This window comes from Anopheles moucheti, chromosome 2, assembly GCF_943734755.1.
Source record: "Anopheles moucheti chromosome 2, idAnoMoucSN_F20_07, whole genome shotgun sequence".
Taxonomy (NCBI): domain Eukaryota; kingdom Metazoa; phylum Arthropoda; class Insecta; order Diptera; family Culicidae; genus Anopheles; species Anopheles moucheti.
In genome coordinates, this window is record NC_069140.1 from 588,867 (window position 1) to 608,551 (window position 19,685).

General features: G+C 44.8%; 2 protein-coding genes across 4 annotated transcripts in view; one reads left to right on the forward strand and one right to left on the reverse strand.

The window, feature by feature from the left end:
* LOC128309458 (uncharacterized) overlaps positions 1-15,394 on the forward strand; it is a 195,683-nt gene extending 180,289 nt beyond the window's left edge. The window contains exons 1-4 of one of the 3 annotated variants that reach the window (XM_053045857.1): positions 7,154-7,175; positions 10,709-11,128; positions 13,515-13,798; positions 13,877-15,394. In XM_053045857.1, the coding sequence (XP_052901817.1) occupies positions 10,879-11,128; positions 13,515-13,798; positions 13,877-14,707 (1,365 nt within the window). In that variant the 5' untranslated portion in view covers positions 7,154-7,175; positions 10,709-10,878 and the 3' untranslated portion in view covers positions 14,708-15,394. Of the gene's footprint in view, positions 1-7,153; positions 7,176-10,332; positions 11,129-13,514; positions 13,799-13,876 lie in introns of those variants that run through there. The other 2 variants (XM_053045858.1, XM_053045856.1) reach the window with 2 other exon arrangements.
* Positions 15,395-15,639: 245 nt separating this feature from the next.
* LOC128309457 (protein Pixie) lies at positions 15,640-18,383 on the reverse strand. Its single transcript, XM_053045855.1, has 4 exons — positions 18,303-18,383; positions 16,481-18,027; positions 16,154-16,388; positions 15,640-16,084 (listed from the first exon to the last, which is right to left on the reverse strand). The coding sequence occupies exons 2-4, from the start codon at positions 18,022-18,024 to the stop codon at positions 16,034-16,036; spliced, it is 1,830 nt and encodes a 609-aa protein (XP_052901815.1). The 5' UTR covers positions 18,025-18,027; positions 18,303-18,383; the 3' UTR covers positions 15,640-16,033.
* Between the last annotated feature and the right edge of the window lie 1,302 nt (positions 18,384-19,685).

Here is a 19,685-nt window from a genome sequence, read left to right on the forward strand (position 1 = left end):
TGGCCGTGCCGTGCGGTGCCTTCTTGCGTGTTTTTGATGGCGCAACCCGTTGCGTTAAGTTGCGTATAAATCGTTCGGCCGCGGAATCGACCGCCATTGATTGCCCGGGACTGCACTTTAGGCCGGTTCCGATGCGTTCGAGTGAAGCAACCTCTTTTGCTCTTCGCTGCATGTGCATAGCTCTGTTGCATCTTTTTCTCTTCTTCTTCAGCCCATCATCTTCGGCTGGTCCTCAGGGCCGAGCATCATCAGAGCCTTATCTCAAGGGCAGAGACGATGGGGTTCTTCTTGGTGCTCGAGAGTCCATCTTGTGCAATGTGCATCACTCGCTATGCGTTTTTGCTTCATTATGTCTTATGCTTTTTTTTTCTTTAACTCTTACCCGAGTTCCACAAACAAACAGAAAAAAAAAACAAACGCCGGTGAAGAAAACATTGCGAAACAACATTCCTGCATTTAGCCCCATTTCGTGTTGACCCATCCATCTATGTGCATCGATTGGTTGCCGAACGCGAACGCCATCATTGGATTGCCATTTTGCACCCGGAGTAGGGTTGCCACCACTTGTTAGAGTGGTTTCGCCCACCACCCCCTCCCCTTTCGCTTCGATGGAGCAGAGGAAAAACGTCGGTGGAAAGCTGGTCTTCCATTTTGAAAAGTGAAGTGGCAAATCATCATCAGCATCACCTAACGCCTTCATCCGCCGTCTCCGTTGTTTAGCGACATCACACCGCGGCAAAAGGACACGACGCCGCTATACAGCAAACGCAATTCGCAATCGTCACATCGTCAATGGCACCGGGTTGGGAAACTCATCAACCGGGGGTGGCGTCAAGGCGGGCAGGAAAACATCATCCGTGTGAAGGAGAGCACACGAGAGAAAGAGAGAGCATCCCGGCGATTGGGAGATTGGGAGCTCGGAAGAACATTAACGAACGAGTTGGATTATAAATCTCGCCTTTGGCCATCCAACCGGGATCCCATATATATCGTACTCATCCCGCTATTGAGTGTCCCACACACACACACGCACCATCCGCTGCCCAACCGGACCAGTCGCCGTGAAAATGCCGGATTAAAAGAGTGAGCAATTAGCATTTAAAACATAAATTTCTGGATAATAAAGCGGACGATGTGTGAACCGAATGTGAATGGTAGCAGCAGTGCTGCATAAGGGCAGCGAACGGGCGCGCTGGGAAGATAGTGTCCTCCAGCATGTGGCGTTTCGATACGTCGAACGGATTTGCTGCGTTCGATTCGTGGACTTCGATTGAAGTGTGGGATAATTCTTGTGGAAAAAAACGGTTCAGCGTGAGGAAATGCACCTAATAGTCGTTTGTTGGACGATATGGTGACCGTGCTGATGGATGATCGTATTTCAGATATAATAATAGTCAGTGAGTCATAATAAATTGTAGTTTGTAACACATAGTTCAAACAACTTTAAAGTTAACAATGCATCAACATTTTGTTACAAATCGTATCAAATGCATGCAAAAAGAAGTACTATCACCATAGTTTAAATATTATTTTTCTGAACGCTTTACCAAAAGCACATTAAATAGTATCATATATCTATAAAGTTTTGCATAAAAGTGTTACTAATCAATAAAATATGCAAAGTATGTCCAATCCTTTAGCGAAGCTACATTTTTAATAACACACTATACTTCCTGTAGCTGTCTTACTGCTGAGCCGTAGTGTGTAATTGTCTATTGTCTATCAACAACAACGTCTACGTTCTCCGGCCAAGGGGTTTTCCAACGAAGACAGATAAATTATAAATAATTAAAGAGCAGCAGTTAACGCTTTCGATGTTGTCTATCAGAACAACTGTAGCACTTGCCACAGCATTACGCAAGTAAGTGTGTACCAGTAAGTTGTTTCAATAATAATTTAAAAATAGTGTATAAACAACGCCTATTTGAGTTACGAAATTAATTGATATAATGCTTGTCGCTGGAAAATTATTTACAATAAAACTAACTCCGACATTTTATCAACCATTTGAAAATCATTGGCTACAACATTGCATGCAATCGATCCAACCGCCATACAATGAGCGCACGTATTGTGTGCAAAATGGTGCAGGGTTGAAATGAAGATGGATAAATGAAACGCTTAAGAATTATTTTAGTTGTAAATTTGTATGCACTCTGCAGAACTTCATGTATTAAGACATTGAGTAAATAAGAATATGGTTACGGGTGAAAAGAACAGATAAAGTCGATGAAGATAATACCGATGGAAAGAAGTCATTGATAACTAGTTATGCTTCACCAAATTATGAACATTATTTGTTCGTGAAAGAAGACGATACATTTCTTCAAGCGTTTTGTTCCGCTTATAACAATTAACACAACCCTACCTGGAGCACATTGCCATTAACCAGAATCTTGTATGCCATGACGATCGATTGGCTCTTTATGAAACATGAGGGTACATTGAGACAGAAAATTGTTCAACTTTTCATTAAAAAAAAAAATTCACACCGCTTATTCTCCTCCAAAGAATGAAGTAAATATAATTTAAATCTTGTCGACGTAAAGTGTTGCGCTTGTTTTTTGATTTCATTATTTCTGTTTTTGCATTCCTTCGAAGACCACGCCCCTTCGCATTGATCGCGCTCATAACTCTCGAACTCCTATTGGTTGTTCGGTTTGCAAGGCGATTAATGCACCTTGCATAAATGCAATGAATGCATCCAAATGTATTAAATTGGAGTTGTAAAATTAAATTCTCTTCCCTCTTCCGCCGGAGTGGCTGGTAGACAAGCGTTCGTTCAAAAGGTGACAGCTTCTTTGGATCGTCGCTTTTTTCCCGATCGCAGCTTGTTGCTGCTGTCGCCATCCTAGGTCAGGGATTGTAATGGTACAATAATCGCAATAATGATAGAGTTTGCCTGTAATCCATCCAACAACTCTCCCTCACCATCCCCAATCATCCCCTCGGAATCTTGTTCGCCCAAACAGAATAACAAAGCTAGCCGCAAAATTCAACAAAACCACCACCACAACACGGAGCTAACAATCTAATTCCGGTCTCAATTTCTAAGCAAATTATTTTGCATCAAATCACCGGAATAATCGGTCGGACTGCTTCACAGGGTCCAATCACTACACAGCACTACGGGGGCTTGCTCACCCCATGCTCAATCTCCGAACTTCCCCGTGCTCGTACTAAAAGTTCCTTAGCCTTGGGTTCGTGATTACCGTCCTCTCCCTCGGCTGGTGCCTCATTCGCACGGGTGCAATCAATCAAACAGGCTTGCACAAATGCACATCGGTCGGTCATGAACAGGCACACGCGGGGCACACATTTCCCTTTTCTTTCTGTTGCCTTTTTCTCATTTCTTAATACGAACAATTTTCCATCAGAATTACTTTAAATGCATAAAATTAGCCGGCAGCCATCGCGAACGTGTTGTCGTGCGGTGGTTTCATTATTTTCGAGTAATTTCAATGATAAGTTCCTGATTGACATCCGAGACAACCACCGCAAGCATTCAACCGCTCTCAGTGCTGTGGTAGCAAACGAAGATGCAAAAACACAAAATGGTACCGCCTGTGTGCACGCTCTCCACAGCGTTTTATGATTCGTACTGCAATTTCTGTGTAGATATCACGGGGAAATTAGTCTCCGTCTTTTAGTTGTGATTATAAACCAGCTCAAAGTAATAACATGCTAGTCACTACATACGAATGCAAATGATTAAATTGTCGCTAATTGCATGATAGAAAGCTATACATAAATTGTGTATCTCCCGTTCTTGGATAAAGTCTCGAATCGATGATGTCCTCTAGTATCCATAAGGTCTCAAAGGTTCATAGTTCTCCAATCCTTATACAATTTCTCAAAATTATGCTTTTACGCAAATAATAATAATAAGGGCATAAATAGGAAAAAAAACGGTCTATGAAACAAAGACACAAGCGGTAATATTAACTCCTTAATTACAACTCTACATTCTGGTTAAAATTTTGGGATTTAACATTTTTCTTTTGAGTTATGAAAAGTTCACAATTCACATTTTGTCCAACGGTACAAAGAGAATATTGAATCAATTGATATCTTTAGATATTCTACTTCAATATCTAGAATTTTTTCTTAATTTTTACTGATACACCTCCCGACCTCATCATTTTTCTTGGTTAAATAGTTTAAAACAACACCTGACACCCTCATTCTTCAAACTTTAAATCTATCAAACGATCGAAACAGAAGAAAGATATTGAGAAGAAGGGAAAAAAACATTATAATTTTCACTTTGTCGGCATCGAAATCTATTGTTCCACACAAAGGCTGACGCACATTTCGTACGCCGTGCGATAAAACGATTGGGAACCAAAACTCATCGGCTTGCGTGGCCCCTGCACAAAGGAAGATTATCGGCTTTGTCATGGGTTTTCAATCTTCCCAACGCTTTCCACGAGACCGCGGGACCGAGGGATCCAGTTTTTCCCCCAGAGGTTCGTATTAATGCGATGCGTAAATTTACCACGGATCGCACATTTCGCCGATGTCAAACCCACCACCGTCCGCAGTCACCGCATTTCTCCCCGGTTTCAGCCCAGTATCGTCTGGCTGATGAGTGTAACGAATTGTAAAACTCTATAGCAGCGACGAGTGTGACTCCTCCAAGGCAAACGGTTGAATTTTGATGAATGTTATAACTGGAAGCTTTGAATTTTAATTCAGTATCTTCTAGCCTGGTTTGTGTTTGTTGCTGTTTAGTTTCAATGGGTAACCGATCATCCAAACGGAAAAGGGCAAACCGGTGATGGTAGTCTCTTCGTCCAATCGCTTCAAGTAATCTACGATTGGTATCTACTAACTTCTACGTGACCGAAGTACCTGCTACGAGCTGGGCTTTTGAAGGCTCTTTCTGCAGTTCTCATCGTATCCATTGTACTTTGCTAATGAGATCTTTCGGCGTTTGGTTTCCAAAATAGCTGGCGGATTAGTAAGTTTACAATCACTGGTGCGCATCGTTGCAATGGTTGGTGAAAAAATTAAAGAGAATATTTTGTTGCTTATGCGCTCACACCATATTTGATCCTCTAAACAAATGTAGATCAGGAGGATATCGAGAAAATATGGATTGAAATTAATATAAATTTCAAAATATTTTACTATTTGACGCTATTGCAAATTTCGGGAACAGGAGGTTTATTAGAAAGTTTGTCATTCACGAACCCATAATTTTTATAAATACAAGCATTGAGGTACTTTAACAATTATACAATTAATAGGGATGTAGACAAAACGTATTGCAAATTTTGTAAAAAGTTTTTTGGGGGGAATACTCATTCCAGAACAATACTCTTAAGTTCTCTCTCTTCATCTATTAGTCTAAAGCTAAAATAGGTTACATAGTTGTGATTCTTAGTCTAACTTCGATTAAAAATAAATTATTTTTATTATTGGTGTGAATAGTTCATTTCCAATAATATTTTCATCGGAACAGTAAGCAAACCCTCAATCAAAAAATCAAATGAAATTCAAAGAAATAATATTTTTTACAATTCCTCAGCAACAATTACGGAATATATTCCTTCATTTTTTAGAAATAATGCTTTTAGAAACACTGACTGCTCTCACGCAATCAAATATCATTGCGTGCAAGCCAATCATGCAATAATCATGCTCCTCGTCGTATTGTGTACGAGCAGACGCTTGGAGTGAATTTACCAATAAACACCACTTGGCAAAATGCACTTTATAAGACGATGGAGAAAAGTGTCCTTTGCTGGAAATCAAATTTCAATAAAATGCCCCTCTCAAAGATTGATTCAACTCGAAGAAGTTCATAGCGTTGATATTAGTTAAATCCCCCAAGAAAAAAGTACATCAATTTTAAGTTCATAACATCAATTCCAAAAATCAATTCCAAGTATATCGTTGTAGATTGTATGTTGGTAGTGTGATTACAAAATATGCATAATATAAATCTTCTTGTACCGCCCAATTTGGTCAAGGCCTACTCCACTGAGCACTATGTGACTTGCATATCATAGTAAGTATGTATCATAGCAGTATGGTCAATTTTGCGTCCAGGGCTCCTGACTCAGTTAAAATGTTTAAAAAAGAACATAATGCTTACAATCTGTCACAAAGCGGCATTAATTTTCTTAACTGAAGGGCTTTCGATGGGTTAGTCATGTCATTAAAATCACACCAAACAAACTTCACCTTCAGGTTTAGAATACACTCGGGATGATTTGTTTGTTGTGACTGTCAACAGACAAATCACCGGGATTGATGATTAGCACTTGACCGTCCATGAACTGATTCCGACATTCCTGCGACAATTCCAACCCGCAAAACGTTTGCTCCAGTGCCCTTAGAAAGCATAGTAAGTGTTGGAAAGGTCATTATTACGTATCAGAAGCACGTTTCCATCTGATGACAGGTCGTTGAACTTTTGAGTTTTGCAAACACATATTTTGCAATTAAAAACGGTTGGTTTTACACAACATTGGAGCGTGTTGTTCTAGCTGAAGCAAATCAATTACTTTGTAGGCTTAGCTATTGTAAACTTACTACTTAGACACACTAACGACCGCACGAAACGGCTTAACTTACTTATTTGATCGCAAAATAGTTGCAAAGGTGAAGATCATTTTTCCCTTCGCCACTTAATTAGTTTTTTATTTGTCTCTTTCAAAGTAACGCTTCCAGTCCCAACAATTCACTACTGCTGTATGTTATACACCCAACATTAAATTTTTATAATACGTAGCAGGTTATACCAAAACTGAAATACACCCACGTGAGTGCACGCTAACAAAACATATTATTTTATGATTTAATTAAACCCATTGGCACAATGTTCTGGTGAAGAGTATTATCTAACTGCCCGCCGGTGGTTAGAACGCTAACACACTATATTGCCGTGCACTACTACTGGAAAGTATTGTTTTGAAAATAACATTTTAAAAACATCGATTAGCGTAAACAGTTTCAAACTACACTGTTTGTCACGGCGGAATCGTTTGAATACGTATTTCTCGAGAGCTCTTATATTTGTACCAGCGGTAACGTTCCGATCAGTCAATCTTGTTTGTGCGTTTGTAAGTGCCGGACGGTGTTCTGTGTGATTTCCTCCTATCTTGACATTCCCAGTTACTACTAGAATTTGCTACTATACAGAGTGCATCAGAGTTGTTTTGAGTGTAAGCTTGGCTTCACCTATGTCCTGGGAGATAGAAGCATACAGCAAGTGATTGCGCTGAACAATAATACCCTTAAACTTCACTTCATGTAAAAAGAGTGGGATATTCTTCTAATCAAAAGCCTTTCTCGTCTTAATGGCTAATTATTAACAAAACCTTCTCACTGCGTGACAAGTGACAATTCAATCCGTCGTGTTGACAATACTAAATTACTCCTGCAAACATCTCGGGTCTGGCTTTCCCGATCCTCTCTGGTAAACCGTATATCACATCACCCGAGCACACTGGCGGGGCTTTTGTTTTACAAAAAGAAACATATTCAAAATAATTAATTTTTCCTTCAATCCACGCTTTGCCAAATGCGTACCGTCAACCGGTTGCCAAACATTCGATTTATGCAACGACAGCGGTTGCTAACGTGCGGGGCCCAAAAGAGTTATCACCGCGCGCCAGTAGGTGACATAATTTGGATGCCAATTGTGCGTGCTCCGTGCGCGCAGTTATGATGTCACGTAAACTTTCTTTCCAGCGCAATCCATTCCGCACTAACGCGGATTGCATCATGTACTCCAACACTGCAATGTGAATAATAATTCTCAACACCGTCGTCGTCGTTGTCGTCGTCTGACCAGTGGAATCACACTTGTAGGCGCGCACCCGGCTCAGTTTTAAGCTTTGCTTGCGCACCAAAAGCTTCATGACACCATTTTCTCAAGGTCCTGTGGCAATTCCTTTTTTTACGTTTGGGCAAAAATGCCGATTGAACCGGCCACCGTCCTACATCTTCTTTAAACGTTTTACTGCAGCATTGCGAACAGTGCGAACAGGAATTGAATGCGCCGTTGCAACAGACCATACCTGAACCTGCGAAACGATCTGGTGAGGGTTGCCTGTGGGATCTGTGCGCAGGTCGGTTTGGTCGGATGGTTCCAATTTTGGGCCAATACTCGACCCGAATACGGGATTGATTGCACCGTACATAGGCAAAATCCGTACCCAACAATCCCGTCGAGCGGTAAAAATGACTGGAGATATGCAACACCACAAATTTCAACCTAAAAATAAAAATGCCAACGCTATTTCGGGTAGCATGTTTTCTAGACGGATCTCCACACATTCCACATTGACCATGGATCGTCAAATTCTTCGTCATTTTATAAGCCTGCTCAATACCCGTTGTCGGTCAAGGTTTCCACACTAGCTTTCTATAGTGTGTTGATCGTCACCGTCTCTACCTGCGATAGGAGGGTCGTATCAGAGCCGGAGGGAGATCAATATCAATCCGGCTGGTGGTTAGAATCCAAGGTAGGTGTTTTGGTGTTAAACAGTACATTGACCGGTCGGTTCATGGAAAATACCCCAAAAGCTGAAGCTGACAGCAAACTGAATGAGGCTCGTCTACGTCAGATTTAGCTTCCTCTTCATGACCTAACGAACTTCTAGGCCACGTCGGGGGCTTCTAGCTTATGTTTATCACGCAGTCCAATAGTGTCAAAGTCGTTGCTATGAAGAGGCCACTCCAGATGAGATTCGATCCAAAGACCGTTGGAATCTCTTCACAAATCCACCAAACTAAGCTACAGTGAAACCTCCAATCGACATCTGATCTCTCTTCTGAGATCTGCCGAGCATGAATTACTGCACCCTCTGTGTGTGACAACGGGCCCACTCCACCGAACCATAAACAATATAACAAGCGAAACGCTTTCGTACGCAGCATCCAAACCTGCTGCGTCGAAACGCTTAGAAATGACATTCAACGCTACAATGTCAAGGTGAATACCCGGCCCGTGTCCCCGTCGGGGCCGAAGGCGAGAGGGGTGAAACCCCAAGAGGAAGTGAACACTCCAAGAGTGTGGTGTGTTCAACGTGTCGTTTTCTGGCACCGTCCTTTGGTGCACACACTTTTCTCACAGCCCAATCCATCTTTGGCCGGCGCTGGCCATAATAAAAAGCTTGACACGTGTAAGCAGACAGCAAAAAAAAACTCACGCCGGACGCTGCACGCAGAGGTCACGGAAAGGTAGCCCCAAAAAAATACAGAGAAGGGACGAGACAACAGCAACACAAAAAGCGCTCTCAAGCCTTTCAGTCTCGGCGGTCGCATACGCGCACTGTGCAAAAACGGACACCGAGATGACACCTACACCACGCCACGCCATGTGTAGACGAACATGGGGTGGGCCACCCGATTGGCGTGCGTGTCGTCGACACGATGAAGGTGAACCGATCAGCGCGCGCCTCGATCGAATGCAGCCCGAAGAATGTGGCTTATTGAAGTCAAGTGCATTTGATGCACACACGCCTCTAACGCCCAACTAACGGCGCCACCAGCACCTCAACGATAGGGAGCGCGGGTGGATGAGTGGGGTGGGGAGGGGGGTAGAGTTGGATGGAAGTGAGGGTGGTTGTGAAGGGAGGGCGAGGTAGAAGGAGCACGATCGCGAGCGTGCGTCTCCAGAGCCGTTGTGTGGTGGAGGCAACGCACCGTGCGCGCACCGTTTCGTTCGATGCCCTCCGCGCGTTTTCAAGGACGCACGTGGTTTTGTGGTTTCGAACTTAGATTCATACACACACACGCGCGTACCGGTTAGCCCGGTCGCATTCGTTCGGGGGGGCAGTGGCCGGTTTTTTCCACCAATCATTTTCGGCAGCAAAACACGCTGAGAGTGAACTCTGCGCGATCGCGATCTTCATCATTGCGACGATCTCCCCACGAGTTGTACGCACTTTTCCTAGCCTGTCCGGCTAGGGCAACTCACTCCTCCCCTCGCACCCTTCCCTGCGTGTTGGAAGACAGTTAAAAGAAGTCCAAACAATAAATACGCGTCACCGTGTCAGTAGTTGGTTGCCAAAACGAATCGAAAACTAAAAAAACAGGCAAAACAAAGTGGGTTACTCGGGCTCCTGCTTGCGGATTCACGTTCGGTTCGGTTACGCTCGGTTCAAGCCAACACTACTAACAAAACGCTAAGTACACCGTGTCTGGGGCAGTGCCGGTTGGGCACTGCACCGATTGTCGGACTCGCTAGTGCGCGCTGCACGAGTGTGCGTGCTGCCATTTATGAGAGCGCGCTTCATATGCCCAAAGCTTATGGTTGCCTTCGGCCAACGGCGGTGGATGCAATCATAAACACTTCGTATTCAGCCTCCGTGGCGTGTGTACTTACAGTGCGACCGTTGCCGTGTCGTCGTCGGTCGCAAGCACCATCGCGTCGACTACCACTGTAGCGCCTAGCTCGGGAACCACTTTCACACACGTCTAGCGGTCTGTCGTGGTGTTACGGCAGCAAATGCCGCGCGGCCTGTGCTGCTGCAGCTGCTTGGCGGTGAAATGATGTCCCACTCCGTGACGTATTGTCGTTGGTCAAGGACGTAGTTTCTCAGCGGTTCAGTGATATACAGCCTCCGTTTTCGCATACGTGCAGCAGACACGGACACAGTTTGGGCATTGTGGCAAGAACGCACACAGCGCGTAGTGCCAAACAAAGCGATAAACAGCAACAACATGGTTTACTCTTCTATCCCTCTAGAGTATACAATGCGTGATTAGCACCGAGCAGGGAACTCGGTTTTTGGTGGTGTATTTGAGTGAGCGACCGCGTGTTTACACAAAACAGTGCCAGAGCAAAGGCGACTAGTTACGCAGAACAACAGAAACGATCAGTGTGCGTTTTTAACGGAACCCCGGCATACGACCGCAATGAAGCAGGAGCTGGCCGTGGGTATTGTTGGTGGGTTCGTGGACGACGACCGGGATGTTTACATGATCGAGGGAAAGGACACGATCATCGACATTATCCGGATGCAGCAGCAGGCCGATCTTTGGCAAACCCTGTCAGTGGATTTGGTCGACTGTGGACCGGGTAGCCGCGAAGGCGACAACTACATGTCGGTCATCAAACGCGTGGTGGCTCACTGTAAGGCGAAATCATCGGATGGACGAAATCATGGTAAGTTTTGGCGTGTTCCCGAGCGCCATACGCGTTATTATTAGCCATACGGTGGGGACTGTGTGATGTATCGAGTACAGCAAACAAATAGTCGATATTAAATAGAGTTAAAAAAGATGCCTTAAACGAGTATTACTCTAAATAATCTCGAGCAGATATGGAATTGATGCGTTCGCTACGACTAAAATTCATTTTTTGGTGCAGTTTGGTGCCCCTGCATATTGATGCAGCTTTTCCGTTGTCCATTAACATCGATGCAGTTGTACATCACCACCCCGAAAGCGGGCAAAGGACGAGCGGCAGAGAGTACACGTCTCCCTGCACGTAGAACCAAACAACACCGTTCTAAGTTGAGCAATGACCGACCTTCACCGCTGGCTTTTCCGTCTTGCTCTATCCGCTTGGGCCGCTAGGGTACGAGTTCAAGCCAGGTGCAACATAGCCAAACACACACAACAAAGCAGAACTTTCCTTCTGCATAGGGTATCGCACCTTCGTTCGCTATTAAGAATGCACATCGGTGAATGTTGAGACAACACGGGATGTATGTTGGTGTGTGAAAGAAAGCTCCCTCTCAATGCACCTGCTTCAATCAAGCGCTAGGAAAAAGGAAGAGAGCAGTAAAAATACGGCTAATCTTGACACACCAACGTTAGTGCAGCCAAGTTCGAAAAGGGATCGCGTGTGTGTGTGTGTGTGTGTGTGTGAAAGTTCAACCACTGATGGAGACGCCCAGTAACTTTTAAATGAAATGGAAATGCTCGGAAGAATGTTGGAACGAGATAGGGTTCCGCGGTACGAAAGAATAATACAACCGCGAACAGCGTGAGAATCGTTATTTTCCCCCGCGATGTATGTTTGCATGGCTTGCAACGCAAAATCGATTTTATTCCCGTGCCAAAGAAATTGCAAGTTTCAATGTCAAGTTCGGTGGAACGGAAGCGAGAAATAACAATGCAAACACACAAGCGGGCACGAATTCAATGTCGGGCGAAAATGCAACGACCTCGGGTTGGCGCCAGCAGTTGCATTACCCAGTGTCGACAGAGTTGTGTTATCACACGCGCGAATGACTCACGGCATGAGGGAAGTTTTGAAGATGCGGCAAGAAAAAAAAAACGATTTTTGAAAATGATTTTCTTAAAACGGGACACTTATAAGATTTTCTCATCAAACCATTAAACTAAACCATTGAACAATAAGTACTTCATTTTCAGTACTGCAGTACTTCGGTAGAGCAAACGCAAATCATTGAACCATGACCTATGCACACACACCCGAGATTGTGTGCTCGCTTCCAGGATGTATGGGGTAAAAAGGACTTCCATTGGTTTCATTTAATTCACACGCCAGAGAAGCCAACGAGAGTAGGAAGCCTTGGGGCAAAATATTGATCCAGTTACTACTACTGGGATGCACATCCTGGCATGGGGGATGGGTATCACGTTGACTCTTTTTTTGATGCACCTCGCTTTGAAACAGATTAGTGTTTGCATATATCAACAATATGCCTCAGCTGATCCTTTACGCACCTCCCTACCGTCGCGTTTCTCGCACAAGCGCACGAATTTATTTCAAGGTTTCTAAGCTAACCCACTTCAGTGTGGTATCAGCAAGTAAACGGAGTAAAATAGGTTAAAGCGCAGCGACGCACGAACAAATCAACGCTGACGTTGTTAGACGCAAGATGATGATGCTAGAAATGATGACGAGCGGAATTACTACGGAAAGCCGCCCCGCTCCGTCCGTATTGCTTCGTACGGTTATTAATATTCCTTTGTGGAGTGTTGGAAGATTCATTCAGAGATGCAAGTGAAAAACTCTTAAAAGTGCATCATCAATTGCGCATCATGTGTTGATGAAGATGATGATGCCGTTGGGATCTAATGTTTGCTTGCGCTTTGTAAATAACACACATACCCTGGGGCTGCGTAGTAGCAATACACACTCGACACACGAGTTAGGAGAGGGAAGAAGTAGACAACGAGAGAGCGCGAGTCTTTTCGTTTTTGGCACTACAACCGCAGGAGATCTTCTTTTTATTTCATGAAGAATTCCTCTGGCCGGGCGCTTCTTACAACAGGAGATTACCTCAGGAGATCTTGTTCAGGTGTCTTTTCTCCATGGACAACTTCTTTTTTTCCCCAGTCCAATGTATTAGCGAATTATGATCGGAGTTTTTGTCTCCAATCTGTCGTGTAAAGAATTATCACCGGACCTTGACGAAGAAGAGAGAGAGAGAGAGAGAGAGAGAGAGAGAGAGAGAGAGAGAGAGAGAGAGAGAGAGAGAGAGAGAGAGAGTTTAATGGGAACAAGAATGAAGAATATTCGCTTTACGACTTAGGTTTCTAACACGTTTTTCGTTGGAATTTGTTTTCCCATACAGTATTTAAGATTTCGCTGATATTTAAACGTCAAATCACAAACCCAAACCGGCGAATGCTATTCCGGTGCGATGCAGCGTTCGAGAACGAAATCACCGCCTATGCCAGCATCATTCCCGTCCTGCAGCGGATAGCCCCGTACGATCTGCCGTACCCGAAGTGTGTGACAGCGGGCAGTGACGAGTACGGTGATCGGATTGTGCTCGAGGATCTTACCACCAGCGGATATGCGATGGTTGACCGGCGGACCGGTCTCAGCTTCGGCCACTGCATGGCCGTCATGAAGGTATGCTGGATGAGGCTCCGTGCGTAATCCCAACGTAGGTTGATAAGATTGTCTGTGTTTGTGTCTCCTTTATCGTAGGAACTGGCCAAACTGCATGCAGTCTCGCTGGCACTGAAACATGAGCAGCCACGCGAGTTTGCCGATGTCTGTTCGAAGGTACGCGAGATTGTGTACTGTCCCGAGGCGGCCGACTTCTACACACATTCCCTCGAGTCTTCGTTGCGCGGTGCGCTGGATAGTCTGCGATACAGCAACAACAATGGTGATCTGGATGGACCGATTCGTGCGGTGGAGGGATTAACCGGTCGGCTGTATCGCATCATGTGCGGACTCGTCTGTAACGGTATGGATGAAGCGTGGCGCGTCATCTGCCACGGTGACACCTGGGTGAACAATCTGATGTTTAGTGCCGATTGCCAGCATGTCCGGTTGATCGATTTGCAAACGATGCGCTGCACGACACCGGTGCTCGACATCCTTCATCTGCTGTACACGAGTACGGAGCGCGATATGCGCCAGCAGCATGTTACCGACCTGCTACTGCAGTACCGCCAAACATTGCTCGAAGCGCTGCAGGAACACTTCGACACGTTCCACGAACCCGCGGCGGCGGCATCCTTGCTGCGCCACTTTACCGAACTGTTCTCGTACCAGCGGTTGCGGGCCGAGTACGATCGGTGTCTACCGTACGGGTTGGGTATTGCGATGTGGCTGCTGCCGGCCGTTACCTTCAACCCGGACCAAATACCCGACCTGGACGCGGTTACAATCAACGATTTCAAAACGAAAAAACACGACAAAAGGATCGCCCAGATCGTTTCGGCCAACTACCACACGCGAACGCGCGACATTGTGCTGGAAATGTACGAGCAGGGTGTGCTGCAGCGGCTCCAAACGGAGTTCATCTAGATGCCGAACGTATTATCTAAAGGGCGTACCGTTCATCCGATGGGCGCGTGTGTTGCCAGAAAGTGTCGAGAGGCACGGAACGGACTTTGTTGCGGGTAGCGAATTCAAGGGCTTAGGGATTATAGAGTCAGTTGACGCTCCGGTCGGATCCGCACCGTTGTACAGTGTTTATGTTATGCTTTAGTTAGTTTAGAAAGAACAACAAAACCGTAGAATTAGTTCGTATACGTTAATAGTGCGCATTTGAGGCGCGCGTATGTGTGTCTGACAGCCGGCTCACCACGCGAACAGCCTCCCGGGTGGCTTAAAGAGGAGAGATACAGTGCAATAACAAAAAAAGCAATGTTTAGCAAATTCAGCTGCGATAGGCATCGACTAGTGCCTGGGGAACCTTTAATAGTTATTATTGTGCGATTGCGCAATCCCGCAAACAACTCGATCGACAGACGTGTGATAGCGTACGTATACCACTAGAGAACGCCATGAAAGATCGATCAATCGTACCGCTGAAATTTGCCTACGTTTTGCAATCGCGAGTTTCTCGTGTGCCACGTGTGTGCCCTTCTTCAGCCTTAAGACAGATTAGGGAAGCAGGGGTGGGCTAGATGTTACCAATTAAACCTGTTGATGCGATAAGCCCGCTAGTGTAAGATGACCTGTTTTTGTTGGATTCAATAAACAGCTGTTACTACAGATGAGCAGCGTTTGGTGCGCTTCCGCGTTATGCCACCGTTCCACTTCGCCTCTACCGTTGAAAAGGATCTCTTTCCCTGACCTTCACTCGCTAATCTGCTGCACCGTGCTGATATGCTGGAAATGGTTTGTTTTGGTTGTGCTATCATCATCGGCCAGATTGGATCACACGAACTAAAGGGGTTACGGGCGATGGTTCCATTTCCCAAGGTAGCTCAGTGAATGTCTACAAATGCCGATTGTGTGTTCGGTCTCCCACATAATTACACTCCGTATTTATTTGTATGGAAAAAACGAGTCATTTCAAACGGAAAACTTTATAACACTGCTCAACAAGCGAGATAGAGAGATTGGCGCCCTTGTATTAAATTTTTGTTTTGTTGTTTTGCGTCTAAAAACAAAACACGCCCTAAATCCCGCTCGCATTGTTTTTCTACCCAACCGGCACGTATACTGAACGTGCCGCTCGAAGGGATGCAACATGAAACTAAAAATCGGTCCTGTATCGAAACGAATAGAGAAGGTTCTCTGCATTTACATTACATTTCCCAGTACATACTGATGTTGTTAAAATGAAAGCTCTCCACCAGCGCAGCATTTTTCAGCGAGCAGATGCCATCGTTTGCCGGGTTTTTAAGATTCCTCGTAGAAGAAGTACTGCCCGGCGCGTTTTTGCTCCACATCCTGTAATGCCCATTAAACGTGGCCCGTTAAATCACTACCAGCTGTAGAAACGAAACACGAATGACTTACCTTCACCGAGTTCAGCTTGTTGATTCTTGGCCGGAAATTGTTCGGATCGCGTCGGAATGTGATCTCCAGCAGCTCCAGGAACCGATTCATACCGTTCAGTAGTGATTGGGGTGTGTGCGCGGTCGTGTCCACCGACGGTTGACCCTCGAATACGATCACCCGATCGGCTAAATAAGTTGCCATGATAAAATCGTGCTCCACCACAAAACCGGTCTTTTTTGCGTGTAGAATATATCTGCAAAGTATAACAATATTAATAACATTTATTGTTATTGATTAATCGTATTCTTTTGATCGTTCTTGATCATTTCGAGCATCTTGACTTACCTCTTAATAACCTTAGCCGCAATTAGACGTTGCTCGGAATCCAAATAGGCGGACGGTTCGTCGATCAAATACACGTCGGCCGGTTTGCCCAGACAAAGCACCAAAGCCACACGTTGCAACTCACCACCGGACAAGTTCTGCACCTCCTGGTCCATAATTTCTTCAATCTTCAGCGGTTTCATGACGTCGGCTATGAACTGCGGGTGAATGTAGGCATCGCGAATCTTCTCATGCAGCAGATACCGCACGGTCGACTGACTCTTGGGAGAGATTTTCTGCGGCTTGTAGGAAATGTTCAACACCGGTAACGGTTCCGACTCTTCATCCGGCTCCAGATTGCCGGCCAGCATACGGATGAACGTGGTTTTACCCGTACCATTCTCACCCAGCAATACGATAATTTCTGAATCACTAAACTGACCATCGTTTATCGTAAGTGTGAACGATCCGAGCTTCTTCTTCATCTTCGGGTACACGTAGTGACAGGTTCGCTTGATCTCCTCTTCGGACGCCGATTCCGACACCTTGAATGTCAACGATTCCGTACGGAAGCGCATGTTTTCCGTGTGCACGTAGCCGTCCAGAAAGATGTTGATACCTTCGCGGACCGAGAACGGCATCGTAACGACGCCGTAACAGCCGGGCACACCATACAAACAGCAGATAAAATCGGACAGATAGTCCAGCACGGACAAATCGTGTTCCACCACGATGATGAATTTGTCCGGATGAATCAACGAACGAATCGTCATGGCGCAATTCAAACGTTGCTTTACGTCCAGATACGAAGAGGGTTCGTCGAACATGAAAATGTCTCCGTCCTGGATGCACACCATCGCGCACGCGAACCGTTGCAGCTCTCCACCAGACAGAGCTTGAATTTCGCGATCCCGAATGTGGGTCAGATCAAGAAGGTCGCAGATTTCCATCTGGTTCTTGCGCTCATCCTTCTTATCGAGCAGCGCCCCAACAGTTCCCTTGATGGCCTTCGGGATTTGGTCTACGTATTGCGGTTTGATCAGCGCACGCAGACTGTCCTCCAGAATCTTGGTGAAGTAATTCTGCAGCTCGTTACCGCGGAAGTACCCCAGAATGTCCGTCCAATCCGGTGGTTCAGAGTAGCGACCGAGGTTCGGCTTTAGCTTGCCGGCAAGAATTTTCAGCGCCGTCGACTTACCGATACCGTTCTGGCCCACCAGCCCCAACACCTCACCCGGACGCGGAATCGGCAGACGGTGCAGCTTGAACGAGTTCTTCGAATAGCGATGGGTCGTGTGTTTATCCAAGTTGCTCGGGATGTTGATAATCGTGATCGCCTCAAAGGGACACTTCTTCACACAGATACCGCAACCGATGCAAAGCTCCTCGGAGAGAGTGGCGATTTTCGAGTCCATCGCCACCTCAATACAGAGCTTGCCCATACGAACGACCGGGCAGGATTTCTTGCACTCCTGGCGGCATCGCTTCGGTTTACATTTGTCCGAGCTGACGATTGCGATGCGCGTCTGTTTGTCCGTCTCTTCGGCCGCACGGTTTCGAGACATTTTCTGCGACAGAGCAACACGAAAGAAAACATGATTAGAAACGTGTCACTAGTGCATGTGCAATTCGACAAAAAAGGTGAAAGGCATGAAACAGCACCGAAGTCCGTAACAACTGGGTAAGGGAATTCCCCTTCCTTCGCGAAATAACCTCACATCTATCCAACCAATCTGGAGCACTTGGTAAACAATGCTCGGTAGGCTTTTATGGCATTTTAAATATTGGCCATCTGCAAATATAGTTAAATAGTATCGAATATATCCTACAATTGTAGACTTACCTGTCGAAATTTGTGATTCCGGACAGAAACGAAAAGAAAGTTCGTGCGTGTCAGACGGGGTTGGTCTTGCGGAAAGGCAGCGCATTTGACAGCTGACAACGAGCTCGATGTGCATTTTTCTGACACACACAGTGGGTGACCAAGAGGTCTAATCTATTTACCATGGATGAGGTAAAAACACTATAAAATTACAGTCGTAATGCAAAACGCGCTACATAATTGTGCGCACGTATTTTTGGCTTTTGTTGTTACTGGTGTTTTGGAATTTTTTCATTTTTTCTTCTTCTGTTGCTACCGAACGTTTAACCGTTGTGTCAATAACTAAACCTACACCTTAATCTTTTCGACCGGCATACCCGGGTTTCCCATACATTTTGTATGGGGAACGACAATTTGTTGTCTTTAAACTCAAATAACTCGTTTTGTATTGGAAATTAAAATTTCAAATTCAGAACACACAAGCAGGCATTAGTATTCTATACAATCGTGAAAAACGGAATTTTAAAAGTTTATTTAACATTTTTGAATGGTGTTTTCGTGTATGAAAACCAAGGTCTGTGTAGGATAGAGGTCGAGTAATATAGAGCAATTTGACAAGTAGCCAAAAGTTCGTTACACGTGATTTGACATTTGGACGCCCTTTTCCATTCAAATGTTTTGTGTGTAGTTGTGTTGATTAATCGGGATATAGTAAACAAGTAGGCTAGACGCAAGGAATCTTACACGGGCGACGATATGTCTAATGAAATCCAAAATGGCGAACCTCTATCTTGGCTATTACTCGACCTCTATCCTACACAGACCTTGATGAAAACCCAACTTTTTGACATGTAGCATTCAATGACTCACTGTGAAATATGAACTTTGCCTAGTAAAATTTTATAATAAATCAATAAAAAAAATTAACACTCACGCTAACACACGCGCACGCACGCACCCAAGCAAAACAAATACAGGCAGTCCCCAAGATACGGTATTATAGCGGACCGCTATAACCCGGGAAAAATCCGCGTAACTCGAATTTCCGCGTAAGTCGAATCCTGGTGCAATTTCGTTTATACTTCAAAGTCAGCGAGTCGAATTTCTTTCTCTGCACTTGGTTTATTTAGCAAATCAGGCGATTTTTAAAAAGATTGCATTAAAATAAGCTAAAATCATACGTTTTATATGACAAAAAAGGTATTTTCGATCAAATTTTCACCTTTTTGCTTAGATTTTGTGCTATAAACTCTGTCATCTGTCAAATTTCCAAAAACCGCGTATCTCGGAGACTGCCTGTACTTTTATTTTCCAAATTTGAAATTTTAATTTCCAGTACAAAAATAGTTATTTGAATTTTACGAAACACGAAACGACGAAACATTCTAGTTCCCCATACAAAAT